Source organism: Daphnia magna, linkage group LG4, assembly GCF_020631705.1.
Source record: "Daphnia magna isolate NIES linkage group LG4, ASM2063170v1.1, whole genome shotgun sequence".
Classification (NCBI taxonomy): domain Eukaryota; kingdom Metazoa; phylum Arthropoda; class Branchiopoda; order Diplostraca; family Daphniidae; genus Daphnia; species Daphnia magna.
The window spans coordinates 12579897-12601366 of NC_059185.1; the positions used below are offsets into that span (position 1 = coordinate 12579897).

At 41.2% G+C, this 21470-nt stretch overlaps 3 protein-coding genes across 29 annotated transcripts in view; 2 read left to right on the forward strand and 1 right to left on the reverse strand.

Annotated features, from left to right (window-relative positions):
* LOC116933250 (speckle-type POZ protein-like B) overlaps window positions 1–21470 on the reverse strand; it is a 64308-nt gene that overhangs the window by 41503 nt on the left and 1335 nt on the right. Inside the window, exons 4-8 of one of the 27 annotated variants that reach the window (XR_006644742.1) lie at window positions 19080–19200; window positions 18933–19018; window positions 14368–18691; window positions 12326–12479; window positions 12196–12249 (exon numbers count right to left, since the gene is read on the reverse strand). The exons of 17 other annotated variants lie outside the window; for them this stretch is intronic. The gene's annotated coding sequence lies outside the window, so the exon portion shown is untranslated. 9 more of the 27 variants (XR_006644737.1, XR_006644739.1, XR_006644738.1 and 6 more) reach the window with 9 other exon arrangements.
* Window positions 1103–21276, forward strand: LOC123470984. Its single transcript, XM_045171747.1, has 2 exons — window positions 1103–1991; window positions 20961–21276. The coding sequence occupies exons 1-2, from the start codon at window positions 1103–1105 to the stop codon at window positions 21173–21175; spliced, it is 1104 nt and encodes a 367-aa protein (XP_045027682.1). The 3' UTR covers window positions 21176–21276.
* Window positions 7517–9760, forward strand: LOC116933249. The gene has a single exon (XM_045171703.1). It carries the CDS (start codon window positions 7665–7667, stop codon window positions 9522–9524), a length of 1860 nt encoding a protein of 619 aa, XP_045027638.1. The 5' UTR covers window positions 7517–7664; the 3' UTR covers window positions 9525–9760.

Genomic DNA, 21470 nt, shown 5'->3' on the forward strand with positions numbered 1-21470 from the left:
ATGTTATTTTTGAGGACGCAAAATAAAGGGTTGGAACTGTCCAGCTCATTAAAAGCTTTCTATTTTCTTTCGGACTCAATGTACAAAAAAGCAACGAGGATGTGGCGGTTGATAATCTACTGTTGCATCGAAAACACGCCCGCTATAAAACTGAAAGCCAAGCAGAGTACAATTCGAAGGAAAACAGCTGACTATGTCGTAAAACAAGCTGCGTCTTTCCACTACATTTCAGGAGATAGGGTTTGTTTTCTACGTGACAATTTGAAGGACGCCAAATGTTATTTCTTTTCAGAAGTTCACGGTGGCAACACTAAGGACAGAAAATCTAAAGGCATAGAACTTCTATCTTATGGTTTTCTTCAACGTTCAGTTTCGTATTCGTAAAAACACACGTCGATCACTCACAACGGCCTTGAAGAGATGTGTGACGTTCACGCTAAACTAAAAGAAGTTTGAATTCAACTGCTATGCCCGGAGCACTTCCTGCCAGTCGTCCAGCGTTGCGGCCGTCTGCGATATATGGACGATGTTTGGCCATGACATTCTTTTAAACTGACACAGAGTCTTACGGTTGTTCTTGAAACGTCCTTTCCATTATAGTACAAGTAAACAAATAACAGAAGGTGAAAAATTAAATCGCCCAAATACGTAACCAAATCAAACATAAATTATCGTTCGTGAACAAAATCATTTACAAGACTTCGACATGATTAAGCAACTCGTACTAAAGATGAGCTTGCGCGCCGCTGCTATTGCGCAGCCGCGGATTCAAGTCGAAGTCATAAACACATTGGATGTGAGAATGAAAATAGAAACAGTCGCGGGACTAAACGCAGAAACGCAGCATCGAAGGGGTCTGTATGGCGTCGAAGGCTCTCGTTGCAAAGGGAACGCCCACAGTAATAGTTAGAATCAAGTGTAGAGAACAGTTTTCAACTGTCAACCTTTTCGTGCACTCTCTCGCTCTCCATCCTCTTCACGTTCAGGAATTCAAGTAGATCAAAACGGTGGTTTTCAAAACCGTAAAAACTATAGTTGCAGTTTCCACTCGTTTCGAGATTGTTTCTAGTGTGTAACGTCACCAACACAGCAACGGCTGAGAATGTCATCGAGCAAAAGTGGTGCCAAAGGTGGTGGCGAGTACACTCACGAATTGTACTTTGATCCTAGAGCCGATCAATCAGACACTGGTGGCTATTGGATTACAGATGACCAACTTCGCCAAAAATTGGCAAACTTAATTGACACCGAAGAAAGGATCCAAAATGCCTCCGTCTACAGCAATCCGCTTTCTTCGTGGCAAGCAACGAACGCACTGCTTTTTCACGCGTTCATTATAATGGAAACGAACAATTGGTGGTGGTCAATCGAGAAAAACAGTGAATGCATCACGATTCAACGCTCGAAGAAACTCGAGAGTGTTCGTGACATGTACCAAAGGAAGAAACGGACGACTGGTTGGACTCCGTTGACAAAAATCAGGAAGAATGAAACAACTGCAGGCGACAATACAACAATCAAAGAACTCATCAACTACATTTGGAGGAAAGATTATTTAAATGACGTTTACCATCTTCTTGATGAAAACTGCCAAAAATTTGCTGCTATGGTTTTTGATCGCATCAAATCACCATACAATGATCAAGTCTATTTTGACGAAGCTGCCGATCAACCCCGATCTTCAGCAAATAGTTGCTACATGAGCGTGGACAAAGTGTTCAGCGAAGTGCAACGTTTAAGCGCTTCAGAGACTTTTACTCAATTAGAGATTTATAAAGTGCCAATAAGTTCATGGAACATCCCAGATTTTTTTGTGCCAGACTTTTTGGCTTTCCTTTTTAGACAAATACCTGAATTATCTTCAGTGCTAGGATATATAAAAACAAAAATATATGATTCGCATTCTCGCTTCGTGATTTTTGAAACGGACGAGGGAACTTACTGGTCGTTTGAACGATTACCGACTCGTTTCACCATTCAGCGAGCCAGAAATAAAGACATCCTTTTGAAAGAATGTCAACGGAATTTACGCGACACTTTGCTCTCTAAAGCAAATTTGGAAAAGTCAGATGTTGCCGTGAGGCAAAATATGAATGCAGTATTGGACTTTATCTGGAAAAAGGACAACATGGACATATTTTATATGCCCGCAGAATATTGTGGCAATATAGCTTTGCGAATCTACGGTCAATTTAAAAGGAAATAATGTCTTTCTTTTAAGCACAACTAACACTAATGCAATAAAATTTGCACTGTCCCAGAAATTCTGTACGAACAACTGAGCTTTAATACAAACTATGAGCTGTACATAATTTTTCTTTTACTCAAATTGTTGTGACTTAGAGTAATTGAAATAATTAGCCAATAAAAATGCTAATCAACAAGGTTCACCACTTCACAAAGGAAATGCAACATTTTTGCTTAACTGGTGAAGAATGGTATTTCCTACCTTAATGTCCATTGTGATACTCTTCCAGTTCCCACTGATTAAGACTAAATCACTTGATATCAATGATGTCAACAATTCTCTGTTAATTTGAAATTCATCAATTGCTGCCAGTCTGAAAGTAAAAGAGGAAAGAAAATGGAACATCAACCTGTAACTTTCATTATTCTATTATATGGGGGATTTCATGCTAACACTTGTTGAACCTGATCAAAATCAACACTGAGCAATCATAGAAACCCCCTGAAAATTGTGTCTTTAATATTTAAATCACAAAAAGTCAATAAAACAAAAACCTAAATCTAGTCTGCTTTAAACCTAATTGGTGACAGAAAACTTTTGAAAAAATGTGGTAGTCGTCTGGGGCGCGTCAAGTGGCAAATCAGACGAATCCTGATTTTCCATAAGGTCCTGTACAAAGTTTAGTACAAGCTGATTACCGGCAGGAGGCTGCTGAGATCAGGTATATAGCGTTTCTAGTGTATTGTTGTTAATCAGACGAATCAGGATTCGTCTGATTTGCCACTTGACGCGCCCCTGCTACCGTTGAAAAACCTAGGGAACAACCACATCGGGCGAGCCAAATAAAAAGCGGCTGTTCACGGCACCCCATCACACTGCAACGCGCCGCTAGGGGGTCGGCTTAACCCATATACTTAGAGATACTAAGAAGGTCTATAAAGCCCTGCACCGTAACGTTAAGTTTATTTTGATCGGGCTGCCGATCAACCCCGATCCTCAGCAAGTAGTTGTCACATGGGTGTGGATAAATTTTTGGGGGAAGTGCAACGTTTAAGCGCTTCAATGACTTTATTTCAGGTTGAGCTTTATACCGCGGCATGATTAAAATGCGTAATTTTAGCAGCCATTATAACGTCTGTGTTTGGGCCTGGAACTGGGCCTGGAACTGTCCAGCTCATTGAAGGCTTTCTATTTTCCATTTTTGGACTTGATGTACAAATAACGCAATGATGTGACAGTTGATAATCTATACTGTTCCATCGAAAATACGCCCGACTATAAAATTGACAGCCGAGCAAAGTGCAATTCAAAGAGAAACAACTGACTAGGTCGTAAAAAAAGCTGCGTCTTTCCACTTTTATCATTTCAGGAGATAGGATTCATTTTCTACGTGGCAATTAAAAAGGACGCCAAATCTTTTCAGTTTGTTGCTTCGCGGAATTTCGAGACCACTCAAGTCATTAAATAAGCGAAACCCATAAAATTCAAGATCCTGGAGCTAAAGTTGGACCTCATAAAAAAGGTGGATGCGATGAGCGACGGGATCCATTGCAAGAAGAGCCGAGATTACATTTATCTCAAATACAAAAACAAAAAAAACAACATTTGATGTTTGGCCATGTTTAAGGTTACAACCCTATGAACGAAAAGTCTGAAGCCCCAGAAATTTTATCATCTGGTTTTCTTCAACGTTCAGTTTCCTGTTTAAACAAATACATCACACACGAATCCAAGCAAACACGAGCCATTCGCATTGAACGTCCTTAAAAGGTGTGAGATGTTCACGCACAATTATAAGTTTCGATTCAACTTGGATGCCTGGAACATTGAAGTTCCAATCGTCCAGTCAGCAGTCCGACTCAGTTGTTTTTTTTTGGTTTTTTTTTATGGCTAGTGCGATGCAAATAGGCGGTACATTTTGTTTCCAGGAAGAGCTCGACCGGGAGCGAACGCGACGTAGCGGAGCCCATCGTCGCGTTTGCTACTGCGCCGCCAAGGATTCGAAGAAAAGTCATAAACACGTTGGATGCGCGGATAGGAATGAAAACAACCGCGGGAGTGGACGCGCCAACGTGGCGCCGATGTAAAACGGGACAGAATGGCGCCCAAGCTTCTCGTTGCAAAGGCAACGCCCACAGTGTGTTGCCAGTAAGAATCAAGGGGAAAGAACTCATTCTGTGCGAACAACTGCTGCCAATGAACTTCAATACAAACTATTCGCTGTTCCTAATTTTTCTTTCACTCTAAAAGTTGTGTGGCTTAGAAGCGATGAACGAATTGGTCAATAACAATTCTAAACATTTTTGCAAAACTGGTACCTTAATGTCTATTGGGATACTCCTCAGGCCGTGACGTTTTCCCATACTGTTTAGGGCTAAATCACTGGATCTTTAAGGACGTCCACAATCGTCTGTCATTCCGAGATTCACTAATTGCTGCCAGTCTGCAAAGTACCAGTGAAAAGAAGATGACAGCCAAGGCGATGGTAAAACTTTCATCGTTTTGGAAGCACCCGGATTCATTAAGGCCTGTTGATCAACCAGAAGGATTTCAAAGGGAGATTTTGAACAGAAAACAAGTCATGTTCGAGAATAATATCTCGCGTTCGGTTTTAATACAATTGACCAACCTGATCGTCCAATACACAGCAAGGCACACGAGTCAGTTATTCAAATCTAGTAGGATTTTGAAATCGACACTTTCAACAATGTAGAACAACTACTAAAACAGCACACCCGGAAGAGAAAGGGCTCGACACGCGATAACCTGAAGGGAAGCACAATTTGCCGAAACAAGCGTCTGACAGTTTCCGGTCACGTATCATTTCGATTCATTCAAAACAATTAAAGAAATATCCGTCGATCGGACGCCATCACACAGTCTGGGTAATGCCGCGGATGAAATCAATCTTTTTCAAATGCGCCGCTGGATGAGCCTGGACGCCAAGTGCAAGCAACTCCGCGCAATTATCGGCTGAAATCCTCTTCATCAATTGAATTTCACATTCCGTTTTCAACTGATCCAGCAAATAGCTACTTGTCCGCCACCGCTAAAAAAGCGACTGCCATTTTGTCCATCGTTCCCAGAGACATCCGGCCAGTGTACAGGTAACGGAGCTGCACCTCTTGGAACACGTCTGGATCGACGTCCTGGATATCTACGATGTTCGAAAACTATTTTTTTTTTCTTTTTTTTTCGACCGTTTGGAACCTTTGCTGCTTCACTGTCAATACATATAGAGTGGAATAGATACGCTTTTTTGAAAAGGAGTAAGGGTTTGCTAAGATGGCCATCATGGATCATAGTTTCTCCCCTTGCCTTCGCTCTGACTTAACTGGATGTCCTTTCCGATCCTAAAGACGAGTGGGCGAGGGGCAGCTTTTCTTTCGTCTCTGTGGCTTGTGTCAATGTCGTGTCGCAACTGCGTGAGGCAACAACCACAAGTTTTGCCAGGCAGATAGCACTCGCTTCGATCAGGCCATTCGAGTCCAACAACTCCGATGCTCGTAGCTAGTTTATTTATGGTCGAGCTGCTCGCGGTCGTCTCCGGCGCGTTAGAACTACCGGCCGTGATGTTTTCATTAGCTAACACGTCCGGACTCACTTGTTTGTAATGGATAGCACGATGAAATAGACGGCCCACGTTGAGTCCACAAAATGCTTTGCAATCAAATAAGGGCATTCACGGCACGCTGTTGCAGCGTCTTTTTGGAGCAGTTGAAAAACAAAGTGCTTTACCACGTTGTAATCGAATGATTGCGATGGTGGTCGATTGCGAGAAAAACACGGGGGGATAAGATCACGTTGTGAAAAATGGCAGGGTGAGACCGACGGTCGTGGCGTTTCAAAAAACTATACTCTCGTGTTTCATCTGTTCTCAGTGATTTGAAAAGCAGAAAGCCCGCAAGGTATTGAAGGCACTGAAAACCCTCCTCATAAAACAGACTTGATACACATACATTTTCAGAAGCATAAACAACAACAACGAAAAACGGCTGAAACATCTTTAGCACGTCGTTAGAGGAATGGTGATTGGAAACAAAACGATGAATAAACAAGTAGCCAAAATTAAAAAGGAACAAAACCTGATCAACACTTAGCTCCACGAACCACGAAACAATGGCAACATTTCTTATATGCTGTTGTGAAAAGATGTCGTTTCTTACCTTGGATAATACGTGCTGATGATTTCCCTTAGACCGGCGAGTTTTCCACAACTAAAGGCGATAATCACGTGATGTCCAACGCGTGACATTGTTGGCGACTCTGTTAGTATCACTGCCAGAAGTCCGTCAGCCCAATCTGGGCAGACACAGTCAGGGTGGTGCAGTCCCTGTGTGTCTATTTCAACTTTCAAAAGACAAGTTGGCATTCACTGTTGTGCATCGTTGAAGACGTAAGCTGATTATGCCAGTCGACGTCCAACCAATTCCTGGGATCCCTTTAACGAGCCACTTTTTAAATAAAAACAAGGAACCGTTGCTCGATTTCTCTGCATCTTCCATTTGAAACTATCACTGCTTCACTGTCAACGAAGGCAGCCCTTACTGCCCTTACCTGTGTTCACTGGAATATGCATGCCTTTGGAAAAAAAGGAGTAAGGGTCTGCTAGGGCGGCCATCTTGGATCATTTTCTCATCTCTTCCCCCTTGGTTCCGACTTACCTAAATGTCCTTTTCGATCCTGAAGGTATATATAGACGAGTGGGACAGTTTTCTTTTGTCTCACTGACTCGTATCGAACTTTTAAATGTCAATCGATATGGAATGTCGTAACAACGCGAGATGAGGCGCCGCTGCTTTTATCAGGGGATAATATGCCTCGCTTCAAACTGGCAATTTGAGTTGAAGAATAGACGTCCCACGTTGGGCTTATGAAGAGCTTGGCAATCAAATGAGAGCCATGGAATTCCAGGATATTTAGATCAAATTGCTGAAGTGTAGGCAGATCAATCGCAGAAAGTGACACAACAAAAATTTGCGAGAGAGGACTGACTTAGCCGCCAATCCATTTCGTCCATTCCCGTAAAATCCATCGACGTGGTTCCGCAGTTGAAATAAAAAGAAACATTTTTTTTTTGCGCAGTTACCAGACTGGTCTTGCGCAGCCGCGAATTTGACTTGATCTTACCCACACGTATAGCGTGCAAAGAAAGAAATAGCAAAGCATCGATTCCATTGGCTGATGGTAGAAACAACCGCGGGAGGACGCGTGATGGCACGAGATCCATCACCAATGATCTTTCACTCGTTAAAGAGACCACTCCCATCAAATTTTTGGCTGATTATTAGTTGGTTAGATGAAATAGACGCATTTATGTTGAACCACTCGCTTTCCATCCGCTTGTGTGATATCAATCGAATATTCTTTCCAGTCGATTGGCACCACCATTTTAAAGAGCGGGACACTTGTAGTGCCAATTATACCAGCCGATTTGAGAGTGCGACGTCATCGACACTGAGGCAACTACAAAGAAATGTCGAGAAGAATTACCGGTGGCGATTTCACTCGCGAATTGTACTTTGATCCTAGGGCCGATCAATCAGACACAGGCGGCTATTGGATTACAGATGAAGAGCTTCGCGAAAATTTGTCACATTTAATTGACACGGAAGAAAAGATTGAAAATGCCTCCTATTACAGCAACCCGCTCTCCAAGTGGCAGCTGACAAACGGAAAGTTTTTTCACGCGTTCATTGTAATAAAAACGTTGAATTGGTGGTGGTCGATCGAGAAAAACATGGAAGGCATCACGATTCAACGCTCCAAGAAACTCGAGAGCGTTTGCGACATGTATCAAAGGAAGAAACGGACGACTGGCTGGACTCCGTTGACAAAAATCACGAAGTATAAAACAACTGAAGGCGGCAATACAACAATCAAAGATTTCATCAATTACATGTGGAGGAAAGACGTTTTAAACGAAGATTACCACATCGTCAGTGCGAATTGCCAAAAATTTGCTGCTTTGCTTTTTGACCGAATCGAATCACCGCAAAATCATCTAGTTTATTTTGACAAAGCCTCCGATCAACCGCCATCCACAGAACGCAATTGCTACATGACAGCGGAACAAGTACTCACTGAAGTGCAACGTTTAGGCGTTCCAGAAACTTTGAAAAACTTAGAGTTGTATCAATTAAAAAAATTTCGCGTTCCATGGTTTGTCTGGGATCCATTATTTTTGCTAGGTTTCAGTTTAGTCGTAATCGGTTATTTTATAGTAAAATTTTTTTCAAATAATTCGTCTATAATCTTTCCCTTCTTTCTTTTTTTTTTCGTCATTCTCAGCTTCCAGAACAAAAATATTACACTTTTTGTTATATTTACATTTGACGCAATATTTTACGCCAAAACAGATATTGACACTGATAACATTATTTATTTCGTTATCTTAATGTTTTCCTACATTTATTTAGTATACAAATTTTCAGAAAAGAATGGCTATCGATTATTTTGGCTAGGTTTCAGTTTAGTCGTAATCATAGTAAGATATGCGTTAAATAATTCGTCTTTTATAATCTTTTCTTTCTTTCTTCCTGCTTTCGTCATTCTCGGCTTCCAGAACAAACAAATTCTATTTTTTGTTCCATTTACATTTGACGCAATATTTTACGCCAAAACAGATATTGACACTGATAACATTATTTATTTCGTTATCTTAATGTTTTCCTACATTTATTTAGAATACAAATTTTCAGAAAAGAATGGCTATCGATTATTTTGGCTAGGTTTCAGTTTAGTCGTAATCATAGTAAGATATGCGTTAAATAATTCGTCTTTTATAATCTTTTCTTTCTTTCTTCCTGCTTTCGTCATTCTCGGCTTCCAGAACAAACAAATTCCATTTTTTGTTCCATTTACATTTAGCGCAATATTTTACGCCAGAAACGATATTGACATTGATAACATTATTTATTTCGTTATCTTAATGGTTCTCTTCTTTTATCTGACCATTACGAATTCAAAAAAGAATGGCTATTCTTTTTATCCAACTTTTATGTTGGTGATTTTTGAAACAAATGAGGGAACTTACTGGTCATTCGAACAAGTTCTCTCATTTTCAAATAATCATGACATTGGATATTTAGTTTCCATCCATCGAGCAACGAATAAAGACATCCTTTTGAATAAACACCAACAGACACCACGAAACCCCTTGTTCACTAGTGAACATTTGTTCGAAGAAGCAAATGCCGAACGGAGAGATATGATCAAAGTATTGGAATTTATCTGGAAGAAAGATTACCTGGATTCCCCGAATGATCCAGGCAATTTCACCTTGGCACCTGCAACCGACTTGGCTCAAATACTGTACAACAAATTTAAAGGTTAATCCATCTCTCCTGTTTAATCCAAATGAAAACCACTGAATAAGTGCACAGATTTATCGTGTATGTGTGTTTGCTAACGATATATCTATCAGTGCTGTGTGTTACTGCCATTTTTGTTTTATTCTTCCATTGAACCTTAATAGCATAAACCTAAGAAAGAAGAAAATCACGCATATACATCATTAATAGTCGTTAAAACAAACATCTAATCTGCTTAATAAACCAAAGTTGAACATTACAGCTCTCTCCAGTTAGCGAACATTTTCGTTTATCCAATTAACGATAAAGGGATACTCGCGCGAGTCCAGTTGGCAAAGGCGATTTCTAATTCTTCTCATCAGCATATTCAAATCGAGCCATGCCGATAAGGTGTGGTTGGATATATATATTTCGGCCCCCGGTGATGACGACGGGTTGCCATCCATCATATCAACTGCATCTCTATCGTCTAAAGACAAACTTCGTATTGGACATTATTTTCCAGGACAGAAAAACATCTTTAGCATTTCGTTGAGAGGAATAGGTGATGGGAAACAAGAACATTTGGAAAAGAATAAGAAGCTAGGCCCAGAAAGAGACCTCTGTTACCAGTAATGAGAAATGCAACAAACTCTATGATTCCAGCATGAAAGACATTTACGTCACAGCTGAACCTCCATCAAAGGCTTACCTTGTATTCTTTCAATACCTTTTAAATGGCCTCCGTTTGACTGCATGTAGAACTTGATGTTAACAAATGAAATAGCAACAGGCGAAAGACGATCGGCCAAACGACGATCAACACGTGAACAACCTACCGAAGATAAGCAGCCCTACTAAATGAACTTTGAAGTCTGACCTTTCAAAATGCTAACGTTTTAAGGGGGGACTAGCAAAAGGTCGGCCTTTATGAATTTCCTTTTCTCTCCCTTCCCTCTTCTCTAGCGCACCTAATCGAAAACTACCCAATGTGTCACCTGTTGGCCTCAGGTAAATTGTCTCGAGTCCTATAGGGATGAAGGCCAACAGGCCTCCGCAGACATAATACGTCCGTCATCTCCGTGTTAACACCGGCGGATTGGAAGTACAGTATCCTGCACAAAAATCCGAACACCGATTTAATTTTTTAAAGCCACCTATTGGCGGGGTAAAGGGTTTTTTGTTTGTTTTTCTTTAAGAGGGAGGGTAGACGGGGTGATGGACACATAGGGCAGGGTTGGGTAAGTCTAGACATTTTTTTAATGCCTTAAGGTATTACGCTTTAAGGCAAGTAACAGGTCGGGACATTTTTGCAACCCCCGGGGTGGTGTGTTTTTTTTAAACGACAGTTGGAAATGTTGGACTTAGGCTGTGTAATACTCCTTACCCAAATAAATTATAAAGCTGCCTGTGCACAATTATTTCGACACCGATGGCATATGTGTAGAGCCTCTGATTGCGACGCCGTAGATCAGTGATCGAATCCCAACAAGGATTTGCAAAATATATGGTATCATTATAATATTATTTATTCGAATTTGCTGGGAATATTAATTTCTCTAGAACGAAGGAGATTATTATTTTTAAAATTATTTAATAAACAAAAAAAGCATATATTGCTCGATGAAAATTTATTTTATATGTGAACGAAATTTTCTCGTAAGTTAACAATAGTAACTCATCACCTCATCTGGAATCGAACACCGATCTCCAGCACCACATTCAGAAACGCTACACCTACGCCATTGACAGCGACGTAAACATTTACAGGCAGCTGGAACATAAGCTTAATTGTTTCGGTAAGCAACATTACCATGCCCAAGCCCTAAATTTCCAACTGTCGTTTTAAAAAACACACCACCCTGGGGGTTGCAAAAATGTCCCGACCTGTAACTTGCCTTAAAGCGTAATACCTTAAGGCATTAAAAAAATGTCTAGACTTACCCAACCCTACCCTGTCGTGTCCATCACCCCGTCTACCCTCCCCCTTAAAGAAAAACAAACAAAAAATCCATTACCCCGCCAATAGGTGGCTTTAAAAAATTAAATCGGTGTTCGGATTTTTGTGCAGGATACTGTACTTTGACTCGTGTATGTTTCCAATTTCCTTGATTCCCAATCACAAGACTGAAGATGTATTAACTTTGGTATCATTTAAATATAACATCATATAATACTAAAGCGTTCAATCTATCCGGACAACGCGTGATGGGCTTGCGTCGTTGGCAAATAGGTGGGTAGTTGGCTTGGCTTTTTGATGGAGGGGATAGTTTGGTGCCTACCGTACCCCTTTATGCTATTCCTATTTCTCTTTCTTTGCAACCCGCGAAAAAGCTGCAACATTAAAATTAGGAAAATTAACTGAAACATAGAGGAAGAGAAGAATGGAAAGAAAACGAGGGTATGGTAGGCACCATAGTATCCCTTCCGTCCAAACAAAATGAAAGGATATAGACTTATTTGCCTGCTAAAGAAACTTGCACGCATGACTGTATATGGCGTCGAATCTCCTCCTTGTAAAGGCAAATCCCGTAGTGAATCACGTGGCTAGATAGTGATCCTATACAGCGCATGAACAACGCGCAGGTGGCTATTGGCTACGCGTTTGGTAGGCGTCGCAGTTGACAAACGAGGCCTATTTTCTCAAACGCGTTCATTGTAATAGAAACGAACGATTGGTGGTGGTCGACATTGGAAATGTAGTGGAAACATTTATAAAGATATCCAAAACTTTGTATATCCTGTCGAATTTCATTGGCTACTGCCAATCTAAAGAAACAAACAAAAAATGAGATGATGAAAGAAGATATTAACGTGTAACTTTCTTTTTTCTGTGAGACCATACGTTGATATATGCGAGGGATTGGAATTGCGGTTTGGGGACGCAAAGAAACTCTTCCTGCTCGTTGAAGGTTTTCCATTTGCCATTCGGTGAAATTCAATTGTTTATATGAACGCGTCGAGGATGTGGCGGTCAGTGATGTCGAAAACACTCCCTGCTATACGAAATGGACAGCATCAGAGCAAAGTGCAATTCAAAGGAAAACAACATGTAAACATGGTGCGTTTTTTCATTGCAACCTCTCAGGAAATGGGGACTCGCTTCTATATAGACCTTATTAAGATCCAAAGGTATGGGTCAAGCCTACTAGGGGCTAGGCGGCGCGTTTCAGTGTGAAGGGGTGCCATGAACAGCCGCTTTTTATTTGGCTTGCCGCATGTGGCATGGTTCTACGTCTTTTTTGGGTTATGCCACATGCGGCAAGCCAAATAAAAAGCGGCTGTTCACGGCACCCCTTCACACTGAAACGCGCCGCTAGGGGGTAGGCTTGACCCATACCTTTGGATCTTAATAAGGTCTATACGCGACAGTTTGAACAAACACCAAATTCTAATCCGTTTATACATATCCTGTTTGTTTTTGCGGGATTTCGAGGCAACTCAAGTCTTAAATAACCGAAACAACATGAAATTCACCGATCTTGTTGCTAACGTTTCATCTGAACCCCCTCACACAAAATGTTATCACCACCCCATAAAGAAAAGCAAATGCGATGAGCGACAGGATGCAATGCAAGAAGAGCCGAGATAATTTATCTCATATACAAAAACAAACAAAACAACATTTGATGTTCAGCAAAGTTTAAGGTCACAACCCTATCATGAACGAAAAGTGTAAAGGCGTTGAACTTAATCATCTGGTTTTCTTCAACGTTCGGTTTCGTATATCTGCATAAAGACAAGTCCAAGTAAACACGCGTCGTAAGAAACAGACGCCATTCGCACTCCACGTTCTTAAAACGTGCGTGATGATGTTCACGCCAATAAACTATACAAGATTGAATTCAACTTGGATGCTGGGAGCACTGCAGTTCAAATCGTCTAGGAGCTCAGTCGTCCGCGATACATAAATAGCCGATGTTTGGCAATCAAATTGTTTTCAAATTGCGTCAGTCCGACTCAGCTGTTTGTTATGGCTATATAGTGGGCGATGAATGGACGGCCTGTGTGTTCCAGGAATAGAGCTCGGCTGGAAGCGAACCTTATATCAGATGGATACCGTAATAGGGTCGTTGTTGTGGATGCTGTCTTTCCAGCATACTCCGTTTGCATGCACGTAACAAGTAGCAGAAATTGACAAATTAAATTGCCCGATTAGGTCACCGAATCATACGTCAATGTCGTTATAGTTAGCAAATTCATTGACAAGCCTACGACATAATTAAGCAACTCGTATTAAAGTGCATCATCTTTTTCCACTGTTGCGATTGCTTTTGCGCCACTGAGGATTCAAAAGAAAGTCATAAATACGTACAGGATACGAGGATAGAAATAGAAGCAGTCACGGGGTGACCCCGTGACTGCTTCTATTTCTACACAGCGTCGATGAAAAACGGGACTGCGTACATTGCATCCAAGCTTCTCGTTGCAAAAGACGACTGTCATGGAATGTCGTCAGAAAAGCCTACAAGGCAACGCCAGTGCAGCTATTTATAATCAATGGAAAAGAACAGTTCTCAGCTATCAAGCCTTTCTTGCACTCTTTGGCTCTTCATCCTGTTCAATTTAAATCACTTTTCATTCAAGTTGATTGAAACGATGGTTTTAAGAAACGTGACAATTTTAGTGGTGGACGATCTTCGGCTATAATTGACGTGTTCATATAAGAATAAGTAGAAAATACCAACCATTTCCAATTTGCTAGCTAGTCAATGAAGGGAGAATGCCTATACCGTGTTTGGAACTTACACTGTCCCACCGTCTATGAATGCAATGAGGATGTTGCAATCGGTAATCGACTGTTGCACCACCAACACAAAAGCATCACGGGAGTGGCGTTAAAAAGACGGCAAGAAATGCAAGCTGAAGTGAAACACAGTCATTTACCTATGACAAACGATTTGTGTTGGCGGCGACAACCTCTATTGTCATATATGCAAAGTGTTAGCGCTATGTTTTTGGAGAAGGAGTAAGGGTTTGCTAAGGCCCTAAGTCTCTCCCCTTCTCTTTGCTCTGACTTGACCTTAATGCCATTTCCGATCCTAAAGGCAAAGTCGAGTGGGTGAGGGATAGCTTTCTTTTTATCTCGGTGTCGATGTCATGTAGCAACGTCGTAAAAAAAAAAAAAAAACTTTTAAAAAAGGGCGCCGCTGGCGAAATCAGGCGATATGACTCGCTTCTATCTGAATGTTGGGGTCCATCTTCGATGCTCGGAGCTAGTTCTTTTTATGGTCCAGTTTCAGCGGTCATCTCCAGCCCTGCAGACTGCTGACCGTAGTGTTTTCATTAAAAGACGACAGTCCATCGCAGAAAGTGACAAACAAAACACGGGAGAGAGGACTGACTTATTAGCCGCCAATCCGTTTCGTCCGTTCAGAAAATTCCGTACAATCTTTCAACGTTTTCAGCAGTTAAAATAAAAAGAAACATTTGTTTTTTGTATCAACAGGACTGGTCTTGTGAAAATCGCGGATTTAACTTGATCTCACCTACATTGTGCGCAAAGAAAGAAAAAGCAAAGCATCGACAACCGGGGCTGGGAGGAGTATAGAGGGGACAGCAGTTGTTATCCCTCTACAGGGAGGAGTCGAACCCATAGCTGTCCGGGGAGTGGAAGCCGCAGTGTTGCCACAAAATAATTTTCTCTAAAGCCAAAAAAGGCGCCAAATTGGGCAAATAAAGCCACTTGAAATGTAAAAAAAAGCCACTTTAAAGCCACTGTCTCAAAAATAAAAATAACTATTAAAGCTAGTAGTAAGATCAGTATTTTTGGCGTATTCTTCGTTTTCCTGGTTAGAATTGCCACTAGGATTCAATTTGAGACATCAGAGATCAGACAGAGTATCACTGATCACTGTCTCAGACCTGGACAGAGTATCAGGCAGCAGAATAGTGCGTTCTGTGTGGCGTCTAAAACTTGTGAAGAAATTGTGGAAAACGTCCTATTGAAAATTGACCACCAGTCGCAGCACTCAATGGTTCGAATACCCCGAGGCACAAACTACCCCAAGTTGGTTGTGAAGAACGCAGGATTAGTCTGCACACTCCTCCCAGGCCCCAAACCTGGGAAAAAGTCAGAGGCCCCTCCCACTGAATCTTAGAAGGTACAGTAGCGGTCCACGAAGTGGGACAAGTCGTGCGAGGGGAGAAGCTTCCCACTTTGCCGGTTTGTCCCACTTCGTGGCGCCCCTTAAGAACAATACAAGAAGGGTCTTGCAACTGCTAGAGAGATGTGACCTTGTTGCCCTCAGCACTGTTCCCGTGGCCCAATATTTGTTGCTGAACCCGATACATGAAGTTTATCATTAAGAAAGTGTGTACGTACGCACTTTCTGTTTCTCTTATTCATCACAGCAAAATATTACGTATATTACATCAATAGAAGTACATTACAAATAAAAAAACATTTTCTAGGTTTAATCGTAATAACATAGAACACATGAAGTAGACTAGAAATCACAAAATTTTGATTGAATTTCACAAGGAATTTTTAAATATGATTGGCGAGTTATCTCAATAATTAAAGGGTTTTTTTTACTCGGCAGCGATTTCCATCATATATTTAGGGCAGGAAACTGGTTAAAAAGGGTTTGAAGTTTAAACCCCCGCGCAAGTTCAAAGAATACAAGGCTAAAGGGGTCTTTTTGGTGCAGGCTCCACCCCTTCCCACTTCGTGGACCGCTACTGTACCAAGACAACCAACAAACTGTTTTACCAGTTGCTTTTCATCCTTTTCAGACAAATCTCTCGAATTATTTCCAGTCTATTGGCCCAATGGTTTTAAAAAGAGCGGAAAATAAAGTGAGTGTGTTTCACGCGTGCGACGTCTTCGACAAAGAAATGTCGCCGAGTATTAGTACCAATAGCGATTTCTCTCGCCGGGAACTATACTTTGATCCTAGGGCGGATGAACCAAAAGCAGATGACTATTGGATAACGTATGACCAACTTCGCAAAATAATGTTGCATTTAAGTGAAACTGAAGAGGAGATTCAAAATGCCTCCGTTTACAGCAATCCGCTCTCTTCGAAACAATTGACAAACGGCAAGCTTTATCACGTGTTCATTGTAGTAGAAATTTCGAATTGGTGGTGGTCCATTGAGAAAAACACCCAACACATCACGATTCAACGCTCCCAGAAGCTAGAGAGCGTTCGTGACATGTACCAAAGGAAGAAACGGACGACTGGGCTAACTCCGTGGACGGGGATTCGGAAGATCAAAACGACACAAGGCGACAATATAACAATCAAACAACTCATCAATTACATGTGGAGGAGAGACTGTTTAAGCGGCGATCACTACGTCCTTGCTGCCAATAGCCAAAAATTTGCCGATTTGCTTTTTAAACGAATCGAATCGTTTAACGAACAGGTTTATTTTGACGAAGCTGCCGATCAACCCCGATCGTCATCCATCAGTTGTTACAAGAATGTGGATCGAGTACTCAGTGAAGTGCAACGTAAATGCGATCCAGAAACTTTGACAAAATTAGAGTTGTATAAATCAGAAGAATTTCGCGTTCCATGGTTTGTCATGGATCCATTATTTTTGCTAGGTTTCAGCATAGTCGTAATCGGTTATATTTTAGTAAAACATGCGCCAAATAACTCGCCTTTAATCTTGATCTTCTTTCTTTCTTCTTTCTTATTTCTCAACTTTCATTACAAGAAAATTTTTCTTGCTGTTGCAGCTATAAGTGTGGGAATAATTTGCTTCAGGACAGGTTTTAGTGAGCTTTCGATTTTCCCAGGGAACATTATTTTTTTCGGTGTCTTGATGGCTCTCTTCTTTCTTCTGACCATTACGAATTCAAAAAAGAATGGCCATTCTTTTTATCCAACTTGTTATTTGGTGATTTGTGAGACCAACAAGAAAACTTACTGGTCGTTCGAACAAGTTCGGTCATTTTCAAAACAATTGAACAATGAATATGTCATCGTCATCCAGCGAGCCAGGAATAAAGATTTCCTTTTGAATAAACACCAACGAAATCCACGAGATATTAAATTCACCAAAGAACATTTGGTCGACACAGCGGTTGCCGTACGGCAGAATGTCATTGCAATATTGGAATTCATCTTGAAGAAAGAATACGTGGATTTCGAAGATTATCCGCAAGATTTAACATTAGCACCTTCAACCAACTTTGCTCAAATACTGTGCAATAATTTTAAAGCAAGTTCAATCTCCCTTGTTTAAGCCAAATTAATTTACTGCGACAAATCAGGTACTCAAACAAACCGTGTATACCTTTATTTGCTGATGTATAAAAATGGTGTTTGTATTTGACAGGGTTGGGGGGAGCGCGCTCTGAGCGGCGCTCAGAGCGGCGCTCAGAGCGACGAGCGAAGTCGCTCAAACTGGAAAAACGTGAGCGGGAGCGCGAGCGAAGACCTCCTGAGCGGAAGCTCAATGACTGTCTATAGCGGTCAATATGTAAAACTAATTGGATGACGGAATATTTCCAAATGCATACTTTGGAAATTACTTGACAAATTAGTTTTGAAAAAAAACCGGGAATTCCAGTAAGAACCCGTAGGATTCATCTTTTAAGTAAGTTGTAATGCAGTTGTAATGCCAAAATGAAGACGGAAATATACAGATTTCATATTGCATTTTTTGTACGTGAGCGAAGAGCGCGAGAGCGCTCACTTTTTTTTTTTTTTGCGAGCGAGAGCTGAGCTACGCTCACTTTTCAGCACTGAACGGAAAGCTCTGAGTGCGCTCTCAAATCAGTGAGCTACTCCCAACTCTGGTATTTGACTTGTCTTTTATTCTTCCGTACCGAAACATTCACGCTGTGTCGTTTGCTCTGTATACGTAAATCTAGTTGCAACTAGCGGGCCATGAATGGACGATCGGTCAACAAAAACTACGCCATTATTGACACGAAGTAAGGGCAAAAGTGTTTACCACTATGAAAGGTAAACAAACCACGCCGAATTGCCCGTACACATCTCCTTGTTACCTCTCGACTTGAAATGGAGATAGCCGGTTTCAAGCGTATATACTGAGCCCAGTTGAACACAATGTATCACCTCCATCACAGGCTTACCTTTACCTAGAAGAATGTTTAAATCTTTCAAAACCTTTAAATGGCTTTCGTTTGACTGCTGAGCCCGTTCAAACATGTAGAAATTGAATGTTGACGCAAGAAACAGCGACATAAGGAAGGGGGTCGGCCAAACAACGGTCAACACGTGAACCACTGAAGAGAAGAACCGCCGCTATTAAATGAACTTTCAAAATGCTGACGTTTTAAGGGGAGGGACTAGCAAAAGGTCGACCTTTATGAGGTTCCTTTCTCATTCCTTCCCTCTTCTCCAACGCACCTACTCGAATAGTAGCAAATGTGTCACCTGTTTGCCTCAGGTAAAGTGTCTCAATTTCACGTGGTTGCATCCTGGTGGTGAATGCCAACAGGCAGTCAGCCTCCGCAAACATCATACCTGTAATAGTTGCTAACAACGGCGGATATGAAGTAACGTAGCCTTGTACAGTAGAGGCCATCAAGCGGTTTCCACAGATGTTTCGTCTAATATCAAATGAAATGACTTCATCCCACCTGAAATGTCTTTACTTGTGCGATACATTACCTTTCATACTTTAGAGCCCGTGGCGGTGCTCAGGCCGGAACGTCCTCCACTGACTAAAAAACGCATCATCTTGACGATGTCGTACCCCATTTCGATAGATTCATTCGCTGATGCTGCCAGTCTGAAAGAAAGAGAGGAAAGAAAATGAGCATGAACGGCACACCTCTCATTATTCTAGGAGACGCTTGGTCGGTAGAAGCGGTAAAATTCAAATTTTATTGGGGGAACTTTTGGTTATCTACTGTTGCATCGAAAATATATACGCTCGACTATAAAATTGATTGAGGAGCATAGTGCCGCTCAGGGGGAAGAAACAGCTGATAACCCGTGAGGTCGTAAAACAAGCTGTGTTTTTCCCAGTTTTTATAGTTCGTTTTTTGCGTGACAATCCGAAGGACGTCGAATGCCATTTCTTTTAAGACTGTCGCCATGCGAAATATCGAGGTCACTCACTTCAATAAATAAGAGAAACACTACAACAAAAAATGCTATCACAGCTCCTTCACGAAAGAAAACGCGATGGGCGACAACATCCAAAATGAAAGTTGAGCAAGGAAGATTTATCTCAAATAAAAAACAGACCAAAAACATTTGATGCTTGGTGTGGTATTAAGGTTACAACAACAAGAGCGAAAAGTCTAACATTACTTAATCATCTGGATTTCTTCAACGTTCGATTTAGTATTTGTAAAAATAAAAGTCAAAGTAAACACGCGTCGTAGCGAACCCACTCAGCTGTTTGTTATGGCTATAGCAGGCGATGAAATGGAAGGCCTGTGTGTTCCAGAAATAGCTCGGCTGGAAGCCAACGTTATCAGTTTGAACCGTAATAGGATCGTTGTTGTGGATGTCTTTCCAGCATATTCCGGTACCAAGCAAGTAACAATTAGCAAAAAGTGAAAAATGAAATTACTCGAAAAGGTCACCGAATCACACGTCAATGTCGTCATAGTTAACAAATGCATTTACAAGCCTTCGACATGATTAAGCAACTCGTATTAAAGTGCATCATCTTTTTCCATTGTCGCGATTGCTACTGCGTCGCCGAGGATTCGAAAGAAAATCGTAAACACGTTGGATGCGAGGATAGAAATAGAGGCAGCCAAGGGACTAGACGCGTTCAAGTAGATTGAAACTGTGGTTTTGAAAAGCGTAAAAACTATTTCGGGATTTTTTCTAGCATGCAACGTTCCCAACATCACACCAACAGAGAATGTCGTCGAGCAAAAGTGGTGCCAAAGGTGGTGGCAAGTTTACTCACAAAATGTATTTTGATCCTAGAGCCGATCAATCAGACGCAGGGGACTATTGGATTACGGATGAAGAACTTCGCCTTCGGCAAACTTAATTGAAACTGAAGAAAGGATCTAAAATACCTCCGTCAACAGCAACCCGCCCTCTAAGGGGCGGGCGACGAACGCCCTACTCTCACGCGTTCACTATAATGGAAACGAACGGTTGGTGGCGGTCGATCGAGAAAAACACCAAAAGCATCACGATTCAACGCTCGAGGGACATCGGGAGTGTTCGTGACATGTACCAAAGGAAGAAACGGACAACTGGTTGGACTACGTGGTCAAAAATCGGGAAAAATGAAACAACTGAAGGCGGCAATACAACAATCAAAGAACTCATCAACTACATTTGTAGGAAAGATTGTCTAAATTACGTCTACCATCTTCTTGATAAGAACTTCAAAAAAATTTACTGCTATGGTTTTTGATCGTATCAAATCACCATACAATGATCACATCTATTTTGACGGGGCTGCCGATCAACCCCGATCTTCAGAAAGGAAAGAGGAAAGCTTTTTGTCTTTCCTCTTTAGGCAAATATCGTTCGAACGATTACCGACTCGTTTCACCATTCAGCGAGCCAGAAATAAAGACATCCTTTTGAAAGAATGTCAACGGAATTCACGCGACACTTTGCTCTCCAAAACAAAGTTGGAAAAGTCAGATGTTGCCGTGAGGCAAAATATGAATGCAGTATTGGACTTTATCTGGAAAAAGGACAACATGGACATATTTTATATGCCCGCAGAATATTGTGGCACGATAGCTTTGCGAATCTACGATCAATTTAAAAGGAAATAATGTCTTTCTTTTAAGCACAACTAACACTAATGCAATAAAATTTGCACTGTCCCAGAAATTCTGTACGAACAACAGAGCTTTAATACAAACTATGAGCTGTACATAATTTTTCTTTTACTCAAATTGTTGTGACTTAGAGTAATTGAAATAATTAGCCAATAAAAATGCTAATCAACAAGGTTCACCACATCGCAAAGTACAAAGTTGCACCACCCTGAAATTCTGTAGCAACAACTGAGCTTTAATACAAACTATGAGCTGTTCCTAATTTTTCTTTTACTCAAATTGTTGTGAC

Coding starts and splice junctions, on each gene's coding strand:
- LOC116933249 (XM_045171703.1), top strand. CDS start 7,665: ATGTCGAGAAGAATTACCGGTGGCGATTTCACTCGCGAATTGTACTTT.
- LOC123470984 (XM_045171747.1), top strand. CDS start 1,103: ATGTCATCGAGCAAAAGTGGTGCCAAAGGTGGTGGCGAGTACACTCAC. Junction 1,992..20,960: donor CACCATTCAGCGAGCCAGAA/ATAAAGACATCC, acceptor AGCGAGCCAGAA/ATAAAGACATCCTTTTGAAA.